Source organism: Esox lucius, chromosome 19, assembly GCF_011004845.1.
Source record: "Esox lucius isolate fEsoLuc1 chromosome 19, fEsoLuc1.pri, whole genome shotgun sequence".
NCBI classification, from domain to species: domain Eukaryota; kingdom Metazoa; phylum Chordata; class Actinopteri; order Esociformes; family Esocidae; genus Esox; species Esox lucius.
In genome coordinates, this window is record NC_047587.1 from 30267520 (window position 1) to 30286719 (window position 19200).

General features: G+C 46.4%; 2 protein-coding genes across 5 annotated transcripts in view; one reads left to right on the forward strand and one right to left on the reverse strand.

Annotated features, from left to right (window-relative positions):
- The window catches only part of tmem117 (transmembrane protein 117), a 38498-nt gene that overhangs the window by 7714 nt on the left and 11584 nt on the right, over positions 1-19200 (forward strand). For 3 of the 4 annotated variants that reach the window (XM_010898190.4, XM_013139024.4, XM_020040556.3), the window contains exons 3-4: positions 10558-10690; positions 18744-18843. In XM_010898190.4, coding sequence (XP_010896492.1) covers positions 10558-10690; positions 18744-18843 — 233 coding nt within the window. Of the gene's footprint in view, positions 1-991; positions 1017-10557; positions 10691-18743; positions 18844-19200 lie in introns of those variants that run through there. The other variant, XM_020040557.3, reaches the window with a different exon arrangement.
- LOC105026621 (P2Y purinoceptor 1) lies at positions 177-4923 on the reverse strand. Its single transcript, XM_010898189.3, has 2 exons — positions 4778-4923; positions 177-1362 (listed from the first exon to the last, which is right to left on the reverse strand). Exons 1-2 carry the CDS (start codon positions 4836-4838, stop codon positions 362-364), a joined length of 1062 nt encoding a protein of 353 aa, XP_010896491.1. The 5' UTR covers positions 4839-4923; the 3' UTR covers positions 177-361.

The window sequence follows — 19200 nt, forward strand, 5'->3', positions numbered from 1 at the left end:
CTGTTGGTGTCATATCAGACTGTAGTTTCCCCAAAGGCATCAGGCCAACTCTTTAAAGTTTCTGATTTATCTTGAAGGTGTTAAATCCCGGGCGAGGCCCCAGTATGAATTTCTGGTTTAGGATACTATTGGTTAATGTTTTTTTGAATGCTGTAACAAATAGGTGGCAGTGGTTAAATTAAATCTACCCTGATGAACACAGACTCTTGCTTCTCCCTGGTCAGCATACCATTTGTGACATCGCTGGGATTTGCATGGCTATACCGGTTCCATCATTAAATAATCTCATAGGACAGCGACCTGTTAGGTAACTGAATTAATTTGAATTGAGAATAATAATAGGAGAGTCCATCCTCCTCCGTCAGCCCTCCACCCCCACCCTCCTTGTGTGCCTGCAGCACAGGGCCCTGTAGTGGCCCCTCCTCAGGGCCTGGAGTCTCTTCTGGAACCTTTCACTGGCCAGGATGTACAGCACAGGGTCCAGGCAGCTGCTCACACTACACATGGCCTCGAAGAACTCATAGGAGGCGAAGAGCATGTTGACGTTGTCCGGAGTCACCCGGCCGCGGATCCTAAGGAAGAGCAGGGTCATAATCATGATGTGGTAGGGTACGAAGGACACCACGAACACCAGCAGGGCGGCGCTGATGAGCAGCAGGGGCTTCCCCGCCCATTGACCCCGGTTCCCTCTCCTCTTCCCCACAGGCAGGCCCCGTAACACCCGCACCGTCATCGCGTAGAAGACCAGCATGACGCTGAAAGGCAGGGCGAAGCCCACCAAAGTCCTAGAGATGGAGATGGTTTTCACGAAGACGAACGGACCCTGGATGTGGTCCATGCACACGGTCACGTTCCCTGGTCTCTGGATGGCAAAGGTCACGAAAAGATCGGGGATGGATCCCAGGAAGAGCAACACCCAGACGCAGGCAGAGCAGAATTTGGCTTTACCTACATCCCACCACCGGAGGGAGCTGATGGGGTGCACGGTACCAGCGTAGCGGTCAAAGCTGATCAAGGTGAGGAAGAAAATACTCCCGTAGATGTTAATGTTGAAGAAGATCTTCTTGAGCTGGCAGAAGGTCTGGGTGTCCCTGAGGAAGGGCCTCTGGAGGCTGAAGTAGATGGTGAAGGGGAGGGTGAGGATCCAGGCAGAATCACACAGAGCCAGGTGGAGGAGGAACACGTTGCTTGTGGATAGACTAGTGGTCCGGAAGCAGGTGTAATTGAGCAGCGCCGCCACATTGCCCAGGATGCCAACTGGCAGGGCAAAGGTGAAGAAGACCAGGAGCACATAGCAGTACCATCGGCTGTTCTCAAACTGGCTGCAGAACGCCTCTGACTGGTTCAGGGACAGGAACAGCACTGTGGGGAGGGAAAAGATCATGGAGAACCGAAAACATTCAGCAACAACTCAGTGACCTGGTGATTACTAGTTAATACAGAGCCAACTCAGTAACCTGGTGGTTACTAGTTAATACAGGACCACCTCCGTGACCTGGTGGTTACTAGTTAATACAGGACCAACTCAGTGACCTGCTGGTTACTTGTTAATACAGGACCAACTTAGTGACCTGCTGGTTACTAGTTAATACAGGACCAACTTAGTGACCTGATGGTTACTAGTTAATACAGAACCAACTCTGTGACCTGCTGGTTACTAGTTAATACAGGACCAACTTAGTGACCTGATGGTTACTAGTTAATACAGAACCAACTCTGTGACCTGATGGTTACTAGTTAATACAGGACCAACTCAGTGACCTGCTGGTTACTAGTTAATACAGGACCAACTTAGTGACCTGGTGTTTACTAGTTAATACAGGACCAACTCTGTGACCTGGTGGTTACTAGTTAATACAGGACCAACTCTGTGACCTGGTGGTTACTAGTTAATACAGGACCAACTCAGTGACCTGGTGGTTACTAGTTAATACAGGACCAACTCAGTGACCTGTTGGTTACTAGTTAATAAAGGATCAACTTTGTGACCTGGTGGTTACTAGTTAATACAGGACCAACTCAGTGACCTGGTGGTTACTAGTTAATACAGGACCAACTCTGTGACCTGGTGGTTACTAGTTAATACAGGACCAACTCAGTGACCTGGTGGTTACTAGTTAATACAGGACCAACTCAGTGACCTGGTGGTTACTAGTTAATACAGGACCAACTCTGTGACCTGGTGGTTACTAGTTAATACAGGACCAACTCAGTGACCTGGTGGTTACTAGTTAATACAGGACCAACTCAGTGACCTGGTGGTTACTAGTTAATAAAGGATCAACTTAGTGACCTGGTGGTTACTAGTTAATACAGGACCAACTCCGTGACCTGGTGGTTACTAGTTAATACAGGACCTGATTTGGAGAGCCTGCACAATATAAATCTGATTCCCTTTGACCATTGAAATCAGATTGAAATGATCAGCCCACCGGTTCCTCAACCACATCAAGCCACAGCCAGAATAAATGTGTCTGTGGAGCTCCACCGAACCTCAGCCATATTGTCTAACTGGAGTGACTATGGAACAAAAATGAATCTTCACGAGTGGCTGTACTTCTTAAATTTCTCAAACGGCAAGGTGTAAAATCATCCAGGACTTCACAAAGAAACCTAGAACAACATCCTGGGATCTGCAGGTCTCTCTTGCTACAGCTAAGGTCAGTTTTAATGACTCCACTTTCAGAAAGATACTAGAAAAATTACTAAGTTGATCACAATGCGTTGTTGTATTGTTCAGGAAAGTAATTTTAAACATCTTTATTTTTGGGGGGGGGTTTAATTTTGGGATTATGGACTGGCATTGCAGTAATAAATAACATTTTGATAGGAAATTGTTGAGTAATCTCATGGTCATTTAGATAATGAATTTGCTTGGAATGTTCTTTTCTTATATTGTGCTGTATGAGAACCAGTTGGGGACTCACAAATATTGTGGCCTACAAAATAAAATAATTTATTTATTTATAATACTTTTTTCATATTGCTTTATGTTTGGGAAACATTGGGCCTCGGTCTGGGTCTTGTTTTTTTGTGTTCTAACTGGTCTTGGTCTTGTCAAGACCCGCTGGGTCTTGGTCTGGGTCTGGACCTTCATGGTGTGGGTCTGGGTCTCCAGGGTCTGGGTCTGGATCTGGGTCTCCAGGGTTTGGGTCTGGATCTGGGTCTCCAGGGTCTGGGTCTGGGTCTCCAGGGTCTGGGTCTGGGTCTCCAGGGTCTGGGTCTCCAGGGTCTGGGTCTGGGTCTCCAGGGTCTGGGTCTCCAGGGTTTGGGTCTGGGTCTCCAGGGTCTGGATCTGGGTCTCCAGGGTTTGGGTCTGGGTCTCCAGGGTCTGGATCTGGGTCTCCAGGGTTTGGGTCTGGGTCTCCAGAGTGTGGGTCTTGACTCCATCTCTGTTAGAGTACAGTAGCAAGGTGAGAACCATTGCTTGCTAAGAAGAACATGTGTTTGCCAAATAGTACCTGTACGAGTTCTGGAAAAAAAATTCAGAAGAGGAACGTTTTGTTCAACATGGGCCCCGTTATTTCTGGAGACAACCAAACACTATATTAAGAACCTCACACCGTTGGTCAAGCATGGTGGTGACAGTGTCATGGTTTGGGTAAGATTTGCTGCTTTTGGACAACTTCCCATCATTAAAGGAACCATGAATTCTAAATTGTATCAGAGAATTATACACAATAATACCAGAATGTTAAGAATGGTTGTAATGTAAAATTTTGGAATAGGCTAGTCCAGACCTAAACCCCAATATGATGTAGAAGTGGACCAACATTCCTAAATTGCAACCAGTTTTTTAAGTATAAGGGGCAATTACTTTTTCAAACTGGACTGTTGAGTGTTGCATAACTTCATTTAATCCATTAATGAAATAAGGATGTTTGTTATATTTTTTGATCACTCTGATTCCTGTTTAATACTGGGTTTTGGTTGAAGATCAGGTATCATTCAGAGCCAAAAATATGGAACAATGGAAAAAAACTTTTTTTAAGGAACTACAAGCTACTATTAGACTACTGACATAATATCAGATAGTAACAAAGAAAATCTTCAGTGGTATTTGTTCATGGCATGCCAATCGTACTGATTTGTATATAATTCATTGATTGACATCAAGCTTATTTTAGCCACGGTTCAGCCTGGAAATGTCATTATCTTAAATACGTTCGGGTAGAGTCGCCCGTCTGCCTGTCTCCAAACCCTTTCAACCCCCCACCCTCTCACTATTGTGCAGTCTCCAGGAAGTGACAGCCTGCCTATTGTACTCTATGTGCTGGGAATAATGAACCTTGGATTTGGCTGTTTATCTATTACCTCCAATATGTAACTGTGCTGTTTGCCTTCAATCACAAACTGGATATTTATTTTGACCATGCAGGTGGAAGGGGACATTTACTTTGATCACATTTCTACATAGTGTCTGTTTTTAGAGACGCTAATACACATTTTCTTCACTTGGCAAACTTTAAAGGCTTTTTTGTTGGTAAGCCTGTTTGTAGCATTTTTTGTAATTTTTCCAAATGCACCTTTTACACACATGCAAAACTTTCCAAGTCCAATATATTGCTGATTAAGACTTTCCCCAAAAGACCACATAATACAACAAACACTCATTTCAATATGAAGCGGTCACTGTAGAATTTAAATTATAAAATGATATCTGTGGTGGCCAGTACTTACATTCCCATTTTTAAAATGTATGGATGAATCTGCGAATGATTATTTGTCTGTGAGTCACTATGTGTGTGAAATAAAGAATCAGAAGGTCTGTTCATACCTGGTTTGATAAGCAGAGTTGGAGGTATTGATGAGGAGTTATTGAGGAAGAGGGGTATCATGGCAACAGGAGAGTTGGGGCTTCACTCCCTCAGCCCGCCTGCCTGTCAGTCAGAATGCTGTCACTGGGAGTGTGCTTCTCAACTGACTGGGGCTGACCACTGGCTACCAGTCTGTGACGCCCATGGTGTGTATATAGTGTGTACTGTGTGTGTGTGTGTGTGTGTGTGCGCACTTGTCTGTTTGTGTGCGTGTGTGTGTATCTGTCTAACTTTGAGGGTTTGATTGATTGCCTGCTCAAGTTTGTCGAGGTATGATTGCATTAGCTTTCCCGGATAAACGTGCCTACTTGTCTGCGTGATGAAAAAGATTATCATGTTTATTTTTTCTTCTTGTCTTTTCAAATCCTGTTTTTGTGCCTTTGTGTAATGTTAATGGTCATGGATTATTCGCCTGGTTTCTTCATAGATGGAAACAGTGGAAACTTGCACTGTCAAGTGCATATCACACATATATATATATCTACATCATATATATGTGATGGTCGATATGAATGCTGTCTATTGAATAAGAGGACTTTAAGTTTAAGTCCTCTGCACTCCCCCTGTGGTGCCACTAGATGGAGACAACCACACATATTCACATTTAGATGGCAGACCTGTACTAGAGAAATGGAAAATGGAGGCATAGGTGTGTGTTTTAACATGTTTTACTAACCTGGTGGAGACTCAAAGTACCCCAAAATAATAGTAAAAAGGGGAAATGTAGTGTTTTGGGGAAGTTAAGGTTAAGTGTTATGTGTTAAGAAAGATTGAATTTGGAAAGGGAATAAGATTTAGTGTCCCACACGAATAGATGTTTACAGGTACTGTGTGTGTTTGTTAATACTTAAGTACCTAGGTGTGTGTGTGTCAATATCAGCAGGATCACAACAGATCCATATCTATATAATATGCTTGTTGAGATACATTACCTAAAAACCATCCCCTAGCGAAATAAGATATTAGAATTAAATCGACTGGTTAAACCGCAGACCCTTACTCAGTCTGAATTCATGCCCTTAGCTCAGCTCTGATACTTATGCTGGATCCATGCTGATACCTCGCCACATGAAAGGGTTCCCTCATCGTCCTTTATCTCCCCCTATTAAACCATTCTGAAAAGAATTTAAACATCTGACATGGCATGAATTTGTGATACCTTTTTGGTGAGTGTGTGTGTCTGTGTGTGACTGTGTGTGTGAATGTGACTGTGTGTGTGTGTGTGTGTGTGCACATCATTTCAATGCACTTACTGTGCGTGAGTCCAGCCTGGCCGAACGGTGCAGATTGAGCTCATGAATCACTTGTTATCAGGCCTCTCTAAGTAGGGGAGGCGTGGTGACTCAAGGCTCTCGGCTGAATTATCTTGAATCACCTCTAGTTAAATCTTACACTGATTGTCAACCAGAGGGGCTGCAGACGCTGTGCTCGCCGGCTCGGCTGTCCGCTTTAAGAGGCCAATCTGCCGATACACACACTGCACCTGAATCAGAGCCGAGACTCATTGGCACTGCAGGCAATTAAGTTCATCCATGCAAACCAATTCAATTATGGCGTTGTGATGAACCTCGAAATACCACGAACCTCGCGACTGAAGCTACTGTGTGAATGGGGTTGGACACAATTTGGTTACGGGGGAATGTAGCCAATTGTGTCTTTGTTCTGTATGTAAATATTATGCCACCCCTGCCATCTTTTACAGATACTTCAACCTCCAGCATCTGCCTTCCATTCATTTCCTTTCCACCTGTTTCCACTGCTGTCCTCTTTTGGCCTCATCCGTTTGCATTCCCTCCCTGCTCACGACGCAGGCGATGTGCTTGACCTCATCTTCACTAGATGCTGTCGACTAATCTCACTGCAACCCCTGTCTGGGTCTCTGACCAGTACTATGTCTCTTTCTCTCTCCTAGCCGGCCCACTAACCCCCTGCCCAGATGAACATGCTCCAGCAAACTTTTTTTGTTCCCTCTCTACTATTTCCAATTTTATCATATTTCCTCTGCCATCGGTCAAATCCTTCTCCCCTTTCTCTCCTGACTGTAACACTACTCCCTCTCCACGCCCTGTGTCTCTCACTGTCCCCTCTCCACGCCCTGTGTCTCTCACTGTCCCCACTCCACGCCCTGTGTCTCTCACTGTCCCCACTCCACGCCCTGTGTCTCTCACTGTCCCCACTCCACGCCCTGTGTCTCTCACTTTGTCCCCCTCCCGTCCTCCTGTCTTCAGACCTTGTCCCCCTCCCGTCCTCCTGTCTTCAGACCTTGTCCCCCTCCCGTCCTCCTGTCTTTAGACTTTGTCCCCCTCCCGTCCTCCTGTCTTCAGACCTTGTCCCCCTCCCGTCCTCCTGTCTTCAGACTTTGTCCCCCTCCCGTCCTCCTGTCTTCAGACCTTGCCCCCCTCCCCTCCTCCTGTCTTCAGACCTTGTCCCCCTCCCATCCTCCTGTCTTTAGACTTTGTCCCCCTCCCCACCTCCTGTCTTCAGACCTTGTCCCCCTCCCGTCCTCCTGTCTTTAGACTTTGTCCCCCTCCCATCCTCCTGTCTTCAGACCTTGTCCCCCTCCCGTCCTCCTGTCTTCAGACCTTGTCCCCCTCCCGTCTTCCTGTCTTCAGACTTTGTCCCCCTCCCGTCCTCCTGTCTTCAGACCTTGTCCCCCTCCCGTCCTCCTGTCTTCAGACTTTGTCCCCCTCCCGTCCTCCTGTCTTCAGACCTTGCCCCCCTCCCCTCCTCCTGTCTTCAGACCTTGTCCCCCTCCCGTCCTCCTGTCTTCAGACTTTGTCCCCCTCCTGTCCTCCTGTCTTCAGACCTTGTCCCCCTCCCGTCCTCCTGTCTTCAGACCTTGTCCCCCTCCCCACCTCCTGTCTTCAGATCTTGTCCCCCTCCCGTCCTCCTGTCTTCAGATCTTCTTCCATACCGCCCTCCACATAGGAACCCACCTTTGACTAAGGCCACATTTCCTTTCTCCCTCAAGAGACCAACAAGGTGGTACCAGGTGGCATGTAGAGGATCTGTCTGTCTGCTACATGGGTTCTCATGACTGGTGTCGCCCAGGGCTTCGTTTTAACTCCTCTTCTCACTGTACACCAAGTCATATGGTTCCATGATATCCTCAAATGGTCTGTCCTATCATTATTATGATTGCAACAAACCTTTTTGGTGTACACGGCCAAAGTCTCTGCTTGGTTGTTGGCCCAACAACTCATGCTCAACCTTGACACGATGGAGCTCCTCTTCCTCCTTGGGAGTGCCTGTCCAATACATCATGGTTGACAACTCCTCAGTGTCGCCCTCTAAGAGTGCAAATAACCATAGCGTGATCACGGACAACACCCTGTTATTGTTAACAAAGGCATTACCTCACACAAAGCGGTGCATCATGTCCTAATCCAAACACTTATCTCAGTTGAATTACTACAACTCACTGTTGGTTTGGCCTCTAGCTAGTGCCATCAAACCCCAGCAACATATCGAAAACGTTGCAAGTCGCCCCCCCCCCCCCAATAAACTAATGCTATGGTTTTTCAATTTCAGTTTTACCATTGAGGGCAGACTTTGCTGATAGCTACTTCTGGGTTGTGTGGTTGTTCTGCGTGGTTATCCAAAGATGGATGTGCTAAATTGTTCTCCATAAGAGTGTTCTGGATAAGAGTGTTCTAGATCTGGATAAGAGCATCTGCAGTAAAATGAATAAAACATACACGGTATGAAGGCTGTTCTGTATTAATGCTGTATAAGAACACATTGCAGTAAGATTAACCCAACACAGAACCTGCCTGTTGGCCTGTGGAGAAATGTTATATTTATTATGGTCATTAAACAGGCGACCACCTTTTGAGGTAGTTTCAGAGGCTTTGGTTTTATGTATGGAGAGTGACGAGTGTGAGCTGAGATTGAACAGCATGGAAGTTGCCCGGAGAGAGGAGTCGTTGGCCTTGTGGTAATAGGAAATAAATGGAGCACTGGCATACTATCTGAGGCTCCTGACTGTGCACAAACACTACACAACACTACACAACACTACACAACACTACACAACACTACACAGAACTACACAGAACAACAGAACCCTATGTAACACAATACAGTCCTAGACCACATTACACAGAACTACAGAACCCTATGCAACACAATACAGCCCTAGACCACATTACATAGAACTACAGAACCCTATGCAACACTATACAGCCCTAGACCACATTACACAGAACTACAGAACCCTATGCAACACTATACAGCCCTAGACCACATTACACAGAACTACAGAACCCTATGCAACACTATACAGCCCTAGACCACATTACACAGAACTACAGAACCCTATGCAACTCTGTAGATTACATTACATTATCACAAAATACACAACAATACAATACACCACACTGAACAAAATGATTTACAACACTACAATACGCTACACAACACGATACTACAATACTGCACTACAATATAACACACAACTGCACACAAAAATACAACACACACCACTATACACAACACTTACCAACAATACAACACACAACACAGCACAACAACAAAATGCACAACACATTATACAAGCACTACACTACATAAAAATCCACGTAGGCATTTTGGCCGAGACTTGCCCCGACAGAGGGTGGTACTATTTGTTCCTGTTCCGATCTCTTCTCTTAACACTTGGACCCAGAACATAACTGCACATTTGAGATTACTCCTTAGCAACACCTTTTGTAGTGTGGAGAGGACTTGCAGACCTGTTAGATGTCACAGACCGGCTCTGTAGTCTTTGGGGCAGCTCCATTCCGTATTTCTGACCCTAGCAATAGTTTCTCTTTTGCAGTAACATTGATTTAAGCTACTTCTTGTGCAAAACGTTTAAAATCAAGAGCTATGTTCTCATTTGAATGAAATAGCCTGGTTTGAATATTTTCTCTGTTATTCACAATGCTTTCTAAATGAACGCAGATGGAGGTTTCAGTGCGGCGTTACTGTTACACAATGAGATGACCGCATCGCTCTGCGTCTGTGGACAGTGATTTAGACTCTAGGCTATGCACTTACTTGATCATTTTCTGGACAAAACACAATGCCTACATTAGCTAAATCTATTGATTTATTCACATTTCAAATAAATAATGGGGGAATAGAATGAATGTCTTCATGAACTGTAGAGGATCTCTGGCACCAGAGGCCGGCTGTGATTATGTATTCTGGGCAGTAGGTGAACTATCTGAATCAATCTCATGCTCTAGCAGAGAGATATTTCCCAGTAATTTGATTCTGAGCCAGAAGAATGGAAAAACACCACAGGTCACAAATGTCTGCATAATCTATCTAATCATGTTGAACTGGCCTCACGGAACACAAGCCAGGCTTCATCGTCGGGTCAGAATACAACCGGCTTTCAGTGAGATTAAAAGTTGGGAATATAAAGAATGTTGTCTGTGTGGAGTTTGGACCGAGTGGAATTATTTTGAATTGATGATGACAATTGATGATACTTTTGCCTTGATGATTATCGTCACACACAATGTCGTGAATGGTGAGTTTTCTCACAGGAAATTAATTTTGGTGTGCGTGGATACAGCCTGTCCTTTCACCATCGTTGGTTCAGCCCAGGTTTGAATCTGACACAGGCTGCATCTAAAATAGGTCCCTGTTCCTGAAGAGTAGCCGTTTCAGACGCGTCCCCTGAGGTAACATAAGGCCCTGTGATCGGAGTCTGCCACTGAACAGGTGTGTCCTCCCCGTGCCCCTGTAGGTCGATACCTGCGACTGAAAATGTTCCGCGAAGATCACGGCTCCTGGATGACCATGTTCTTCAGCACCATCCTTTTCCTCTTCATCTTCTCACACATCTACAACCTGATCCTTCTGATGGCAGGAAGCATGGGGTAAGCCACCGCTCAGTGTGTCATCCTTCTCTCCCATTCACTCCCTGGTGCTCTGCTTTGCTACAGCCTCTCTCTCTCTCTCTCTGTCGACGGCGTTTGATCGATTGATCAAAACATGGGCGCTTTGAGCCGAGGCTCGCTCCCTGTCTGATCAATCACCCCGAAGAGTTTAAGTTGGGGGTGGAGGAAATGGGCAGTGGGTGGGGGTTTGGACTTCTGACAGATCATTTTCAGGACCCCCATAACTCTTCCGTGATGATCAGGTCGGCCATCTTGGTTTATTGAATGAATCAGTCAAGTCAAGATGGCTTCCCCTTTATCTTCTCCTCTACTGGTTCACCTGAACTTAGTGGGTAACAAGGTGCAGAGTCCCTTCAGGCGCACATCAAGCCAGTAGCAGGAATCCATTTTAGCATTTTAATGGGTCGGTCAATCAGTCAGTCTGAGAGAGAATATGTCTCCCTGTTTTCCGAAAGCTATGAGTTGGATGGCTGGTGATTAAATGGTTGTTTGTGTTTGTTTGCGAAACATTAAAGTGACATGGCGTATAACACAAGCCGTCATTTGAAAGTAGTCGAGGTCAGAATGAGATCTGTCATAAAAACACTTTTCAATTGTAACAGAACCACTCCGCTATCTCTAAGGTTGGACAAGCTGGGTAACTGCTAACGGCACAGTGTTATTGTTCTATACAAGGAAGGGGAATATGCTTGTTAAATCTGCCTATTTGTCACACTGGCCAAAGTGTGACAGTGACATCAATCACGCCTGCTCTTTGTGGTTGGCTGAGGAAGGAAAATGCAGAGACATGTGGCTCTTTATACTCACTTAGTGTGTATGTCACAAAGTGGACTTCTTTCTGCCACTCTCCTATTTCATGCTTCCAAACGTCCATTATAGTGTCCGTACCGACTGCAGAAGTGCTGTGTCTGTTCATGTGTGTGTGTTTTAGAATGTTGTCCTAATAGCTGTCTTGAGACAGTTTCCTGTCAGTGCGAGACGTTGAAAAGACGTCTTTATCGGATTGAAACAACGTAAAAAAAAAACCCTTCAAATGATTTTGCTCAGTGGAAGTGGTGGGATATTTCTCAGTGTGAGAGGTGCAGGCAGTCAGTAACAATGCTGAACTGCAGACACAATGATTCAGGTACTTTCTGTTGGTCAGTAATTTGTCCCAGACATAAATAGCAGTCCTCCAGATGTGCCAAGTTCCAATGATATCACCTGGTTATTTCCACTTGTAAGGGTCTCTTAAGGAAGATAGATGGTGCTGTTGTTAAGCAAGTGAACACTCCTAGCCAGCAGCCCTCCAGGAGGCAGCAGGAGACAGCAGTCTTTGCTCTGCTCCTCTGCTCTGCCTTTTTTTCCTGTCTGTTCTCTTTTGGCACCACCCTTTTCCTCCTGCTTGCTCAGTACCTGCTTCTGTTTGCTCCACATCTTTCCTCCTGCTCCCTACCTGTTCCTCCACTCCCTGTCACTTCTGCCCTCCATGGTTCTCCTGTTCTCCCTGTTTCTTCTGCCCTCCATGGTCCTCATCCCATGTTGCTCCTCCTCCCCTCCATGTTCCTCCTCTTGCTCCATTACTCTTCTGCCCCTTGCCCCCTCACTGTTCATCCTCCTCTCTCTGTAATCACCTCCCCCCATTCGTTCTCCTCTCCCCGTTCCTCCTCCTCTCCTTCTCTGTGTCCTCTGAAGGCCAGGGCTATGCCAGAGACAATTAGTGTTTACATCTCTGTCTAAGGCAGACCTGTTAGAACAGTGTTCACACTCTACCAGGCAGGACCAGGTCAAGCCTCAGAAGATGATGGGCTCTGATGGGAGCCTATGCAGCAGTTAGGAGACAGAGGTGGGAGGGAGAGGAGTGGGAGGGAGAGGAGTGGGAGGGAGAAGAGTGGGAGAGAGAGGAGTGGGAGGGAGAGGAGTGGGAGGGAGAGGAGTGGGAGGGAGAGAGGTAGGGGGGTGGGAGGGAGAGGGAGGGAGATGGAGAGGGGTGGGAGAGAGGAGTGGGAGGGAGAGGAGTGGAAGGGAGAGGGAGGAGAGAGGAGGAAGAGGGGCTGGAGAGAGAGGGAGGGAGAGGGTGGGAGGAAGAGGGAGGGAGGGAGAGGGAGGGAGAGGGTGGGAGGGAGGGAGAGGAGTGGAAGGGAGAGGAGTGGAAGGGAGAGGGTGGGAGGGAGAGGGAGGGAGGGAGGGGGAGAGGGAGAGGGAAGGAGGGGTGGGAGGGAGAGGAGTGGAAGGGAGAGGAGTGGAAGGGAGAGGATGGGAGGGAGGGAGGGACAGATGGGTGGAGAGAAGAATGGAATTGTTCCAGCTCTGATGATGCAGGGAAACTTTTGATCTGCGTCCAACACTTTTCTGCATCCATCTCCCGCGTTCCCTCAGTCAATATGAGGCTGTTGTTGTGTTACTGTTGCAAAGAAGAGAAGTGCCGTACAATCCCTCTGGGAAGTGCTGGATTGGAAGCTTCTGGGTGGGAATTAATGGTATTTTTGACTTTTTTGTTCAGAGAGGACAAGTCACAGTTATTGCCAATGCTTTGTAGAAGCTATCTGCCTCGGAAAATAAGGATGTATTTGAGAAAACACACCATGATATGCTCAGCTTCTATCTGCAATGTTATTTCAGGCCAACACACACGCACACACACACACACACACACACACACACTCCACACGCACACACACACACACGCACACACTTAAAAATATTTTCCCCATCTAACACTCCTATAAAGAGTTCTGGCTGTCTGGCTGTGTGCTTCTGACCATATGTCTCTGACGGTGTGTCTATGTGGCTGACTTTGGGTATGTGTGTTTGGCTAACACTGTGTGTGTGTGTGTAGCTGACTGTGTTTGTGTGTGTGACTGTGTAGCTGACTGTGTGTGTGTTTGGCTGAGAGGGATGTGTTTTTCTCTCGTGCTGTCTCTCTCACCTGTCACCTTATGCCGTCCCTGATCCAGAGTTCATGCTTTCATTGTGTTGTACCTTTTAGCACTGAGCTGAATTCAACTACAGCAACTTACAAAATGTTACTATAAATGCACTAGAAATAATGTGGGTCAGTAAAGTTTGAGTTGTGGAAATGACAATGGCTGTTATAAAGCAACATGTGCTATTCATTCTGTGCTAGTCTGAATTGATGTTGCTGCAGAAGGCCAGACAGGCAGTACTGAAAATGTTAACGGGTCGGGGTCAACAATTACCAACAAAACCAGTTGCCTTTCTGTCCATAGCATAATTCAGAAATCGTCCCTCCATGGTGGCTCCCACAGCGCCGTAATCCACATCCGCACTTGTCACGGGGCGGCTTTCACATCTGGTCCATTTGCATTTAAATATAACTGTCTGATTAGGAGACTGTTTGTGTGAAGTCAGAGGAGTGTGACCGCCCAGGGAGTTCGACGCCCTTCACCGGCAGTCCGTCATGCCGTCGGTTCCGTTCTGACATCTTATGGTACCATTACCGGCAGAGAGCGGCCCCTAACCAGGCGGTGTTATTTAATTAAGAAGGCCCGACGTGTGGCGCCGTGTGCATTAATCATGCCTAATTTAGAGGAGGAGGCAGGGAATCTGCCGGGACTGGGCCAAACTGAGGGACAGTCTGCAGGCTGTTTTGTCCTCATCTGGAGGAGGGAGGGGCGGATGACTGCAGACACCCTCTGGATTATAGCAACACAAGAGTTTAGCAGCATCCCTCCTGTCTGTTTATCTGCCTGTGTGTATATACGTCTGTCTGCCTGCCTGTATATCTGTCGGTCGGCCTATATGTCTGTCTGGGTGACTGTGGGTAAAGCAACATTTTCCCTGGTACTTTACCCACAGTCACCCACATTTCAGTCAGTAAACTACACTGTGACCTTGTGCTTACGTAGCTAATGATGTTTAATGCAAACATTTTCACCACTAACGTTTACGCAGACTCACGCTTCCACGAATGGGGAGAGATTTCTGTCATGACCTCAGCATCGTTCGCTCACCTTGTCCTGCTGGGATGTGGGACAGGGGGAGGGGCTTGTCACGGGTCATCCTTATGCAGAGATACAGACAGGGACTGCCCACAGAAAAACGCAGTAACCTTGACAACTGTGTGGGGAAGTACACTGGGAATTGCAAATAGGAAAATGTCCAACAGTGTCTGTGTATCGGTCTGTCTGTCTGTGTGTGTATCAGTCTGTCTGTCTGTGTGTGTATCGGTCTGTCTGTCTGTGTGTGTATCGGTCTGTCTGTCTGTGTGTGTATCGGTCTGTCTGTCTGTGTGTGTATCGATCTGTCTGTGTGTTTCGGTCTGTCTGTCTGTCTGTCTGTGTGTGTGTTTGTCACTTTGTCAAAATCTTGTCTTTATGTTTCTTCCTCGCACTGTTCCGTAAAAGATTGGTTCTGCTCTGCAAACCGTTTTTGATAAAAGATGATTATAAAATGTGTCCTGATAGTTCTAAATACCAGGCGCAGAGCAGAACTGATCGTCCCATGAGTGGCGTCAAATGGCCATGTTGAAGCTTGTCTTTTAATCAACATTTCAAACATTTGAATGCATCTACAAGCAATCATTTGTATAAAAGCTTATCGCAGTTAATTCTGTTCTTGTGCGTGTGTGTACGTGTGTGTACATGTGTGTATGCATGTGTGTGTGTCTTTGTGCAGGTATGTTTTTTTACATTTGCGACAATGTAAAGGCCAAGTCAAGTGGATTTATATGCTTCTGGGACCAGCAGATTTAATTTAGGTCTTGTTTAATGGAAAACTGATACAGGAAACAGATACTGGTGGTGGCCTACAAAAGTGCCTGCTGGGTTTTCTCTCTCCCAGTGTATGAGCCTGTAAAGCGATAAGAGACGGCAAAACCATCCGGAGTGAATTCTATACAATAGGTTTGCTGATGACACTGACTAAAAAACAGTGTGATGGATGGCGATAGAGGCCTTAAGTCGTCTTGGGAGTTGATGTAGTGATGGTAGAGAGGCCCTACCAAGACAACATGATGTTCCTCATAACTCTCCAGTCCCCAATGCTGTGTTTACTGTCAAATGTGCTCGGCCCACAGAGGAGAAGGGAGAAAGCTCTCAATGCAGACGACAGTGGATCTGAAAGTGTGTCAGTGTACTGTAGTAGACTGCACACCCCCAAGGCTTTTCGGAGGTTACACACCTGCCATGGTCCTCCAGAACCGCAGACCGTCAGATTTACCACACATCTACAGAAGAAGAAGCCAGTGGGTAGAAGCGTCAGGGATAACAGAGGAAGGCCAGACGGGACATGATGATGACTTACAGTGCAAGTCCATACAAGATGTCTGAGAAAACAAATTGTGTTCCACAGAGAGGGTAGATGTAGACAGAAGTGGTTCACGGCTTCGAGCCACAGGAGCCATTTTGGATCAGATTATTCTTGGACCTAGGGAGAGTACAGAAAGCCAGGCATCCGCCTTGAGGACACAGGTGCACCCACTACTTATTCCCATGCCGCAGGGGTGTCAATAAATAGACCAGGGGATGCCTTGGATTGACACATCTCACTGGGAAATGTTTTTTTGGGGGCGGGAAAACAAGGAGACCAGTGGCCCAGGCTGGGTAAAAATAGAGAACCCATTTTGGATCTGATTATTAATGTAGCTACTGCACTGATGTTCAACAAGAAGCCATTTTGGGTCTGGTTATTCACTGTTTTAGGGTACTGGTTTTCCACACAATGCCATTTTGGATCAGAACATTGGAATGCCTGTGTTGACGGTTCACAGGGAGCAATTTTGGATTTTATTATTTGTGTAACTACTGTGCTGATGTTCAACAAGGAGACATTTTGGGTCTGATTATTCATGGTATTAGGGTACTGTTTTTCCACACAATGCCATTTTGGATCAGACCATTGGAAGGCCTGTACTGACGGTTCACACGGAGCAATTTTGGATTTTATTATTCACGGTCTGATATTTCACCGGGAGCCCTTTTGAATCTGATTATTTATGGTACAACTGAGCTGATGTTTCAGAAGTAGCCTTTTTGGAATTGTTTATTGGAACGACAGTGCACATTTTTAACCTGAGACATTTTTGAAAAACATGATTAAAGAATAAATCAAGCTTGGTGGAATAGAAAAGTGAAACTGCATAATTATAAAGAAAGCACTTAACACATTTACAGTAGAATTTGGTAGTGTCGTTTGGTACGTCTGGTAACCAGGATGTGGTATCTACTGTAGCGATGTTCCGCCGCTGTCGTGAACCCTCTCGTTAGGTCATCCGGTAACCAGGATGTGGTATCTACTGTAGCGATGTTCCGCCGCTGTCGTGAACCCTCTCTTTAGGTCATTCGGTTCGCGGGCCATTAAATTTTCAGCGAGCATGAATAAGTCAGAAAGTGCTGCCTTTAATCATGCTGAGAGAATATTCCTCCAAACTCTTCCTCTGTGTTGTCCAAAGTAATAGGGAAATATTGCTGCCTGGAAGATTTGACCAATTAGACGACGGAGCAAGGGGTGGAGAGAGGTGGAGTGTTTTCTTTTATACGTCCAGCGACAGGCTAGATTTAGGGCTGACCAGGACTACACACTGCTTCCCGGCCTATCAATTATAATTTTGCTGCGGATGAAACGACTCCCCGTGGGATCTCCTAGGCAACTGGACAAGGGCCGAAGCGCTGTGCTTCTCACTGACTTAATGCTGGTGTAAATCCCCATTCTCATCAAGGGGCTTTTATTTGCGGTCGCAGCAAGGTGATAAGTCACCCGTGCCCTTCGCGCTTTCCGATAATGAAGACCCGTCGCAGCAAATTCAGCACAACATCCTTAACGCCGTGTCTGTTTTGAAAGCGGCTAATTTTCCTGATTTCAAAGAACAAGAAAACAGCAAAAAGAAAATAAGTGCCGTTTGTGTTTGGTGCTTTTTTAAACTAATAACGCCCCAGTGCTATCTTTAAAAAAAAAATGGTGCGTGTTAATAAGGGGAATTATGAGTGAATGGCTGAGAGAAGGGAGGAGCCACTATCCTTAATTGGAGATGAATGCCTATTGAAGTTTAATTTAAACCTGCTTAAGCTCTTTAATGGGATAATGTAATTATCCTGTAGTGCTTAGGAGTTGGTTGAGTCCACTGTACACTATTAGCATATTAAACAAAAGCACTGAAAAAAGAAAACTGGCATGGTTGTTATATTTAATTTTCCCCAAAAAATATTTTCAGCGTAATTCCTGGCAGGTTTGAAAACAGACACTGGGCCTCCCAAATATGGCTGGAGCTCCTGACATCAAAAACAACCTGCTGGAAAACCTCCAGAGCCGTGTTCCTGCCTGCCCGTCTATTCGGGAGATGCTGACCCGTCGAGGGGGGTTGGAGAGGGAGAGGAGGAGGAGAAGAGAACACCTGCTTCACTGCCTCTACGATGCTGCCAGGAGATCAAACACCCCTCCCTTTTTGCAGCCCTCCTTTATTCTCGACTTTGGGGAGAGGTGGGTGGATAGTCACATAGACAAGGCTTGTGACCCAGTTTTTCCCAATGTTATTAACTGACTGAGAAGGAGGGAAGATGACTGAAGACCTGAACAAAAGTCTCCTGCTGCCGTCTCGACCTACAAGATGAGACGGAGGAGGGAGAACTAGGACGCTAGCCAATGCATGTCATCTTTTTCCCTGCGCCAAAGACTAACCGCAATACCTCAGAATTGGCTTCTTCTCTCCCACGGCGTGCGCACGAGAAGCTGTGCTTTGTCGCCAAGTAACATTGTCCTGCGACTAACGGAGATGTCTCATGCTTCTGGATGATGCTGATTTAAATTCACCTAGACACAGGTACAAATGCACGAATTGGAGAGAATTCCCAAACATTAGGGAGTTAGATCAGGGCCAAATGAATACTGTTGAATACGTTTCACGGCAGTTCGTACTAAAATGTTTACAACACTGGGGGCCCCTGGGGGGCGGAATTTCCTGTCACACACTGTTCTCACAGGGCCGGCTTGACGTGGATTGTTTAGCCACATGACACTTAGCAGCCACGCTTACTGTTTTTTTGTCTTTCCTCCATTACCTCTTGCCCTCCTTTTCCTCTCTTTCTCTGTCCCCCAGGCCTTACATGGTGACAGAGTACATGGGTATCAGGAACGAGAGCTTCATGAAGATTGCTGCGGTGGGGACCTGGATGGGGGACTTTGTGACTGCCTGGATGGTGAGACAACATAGTGTGCTGGGTGTTGCCCGGCGACACTGATTAGCAGTGGAATACACCGCGGGCACAGAGACTGGGGGACGTGTGTGTATCCCCTTAACACCTGGTCCCGGTCCACGGTGTTACTCATCCACATCGAACAGACTGCATCAGGAACAGACCAGAGGCCGCCTGAGGTCGCAGGATTCAGACAAACACAACAGCACGACTCAGAGGAGAGGAGAAACTGTTAAGGGTGGAGGAGAGGAGATAGTGAGGGGTAGAGGAGAGGAAGGGAGATTGTGAGCATTGGTGGAGAAGAAAGGAGGGAGCAAGGGGTGGAGATGAGATGGGAAGACAGTGGGGTGGAGGAAAGAC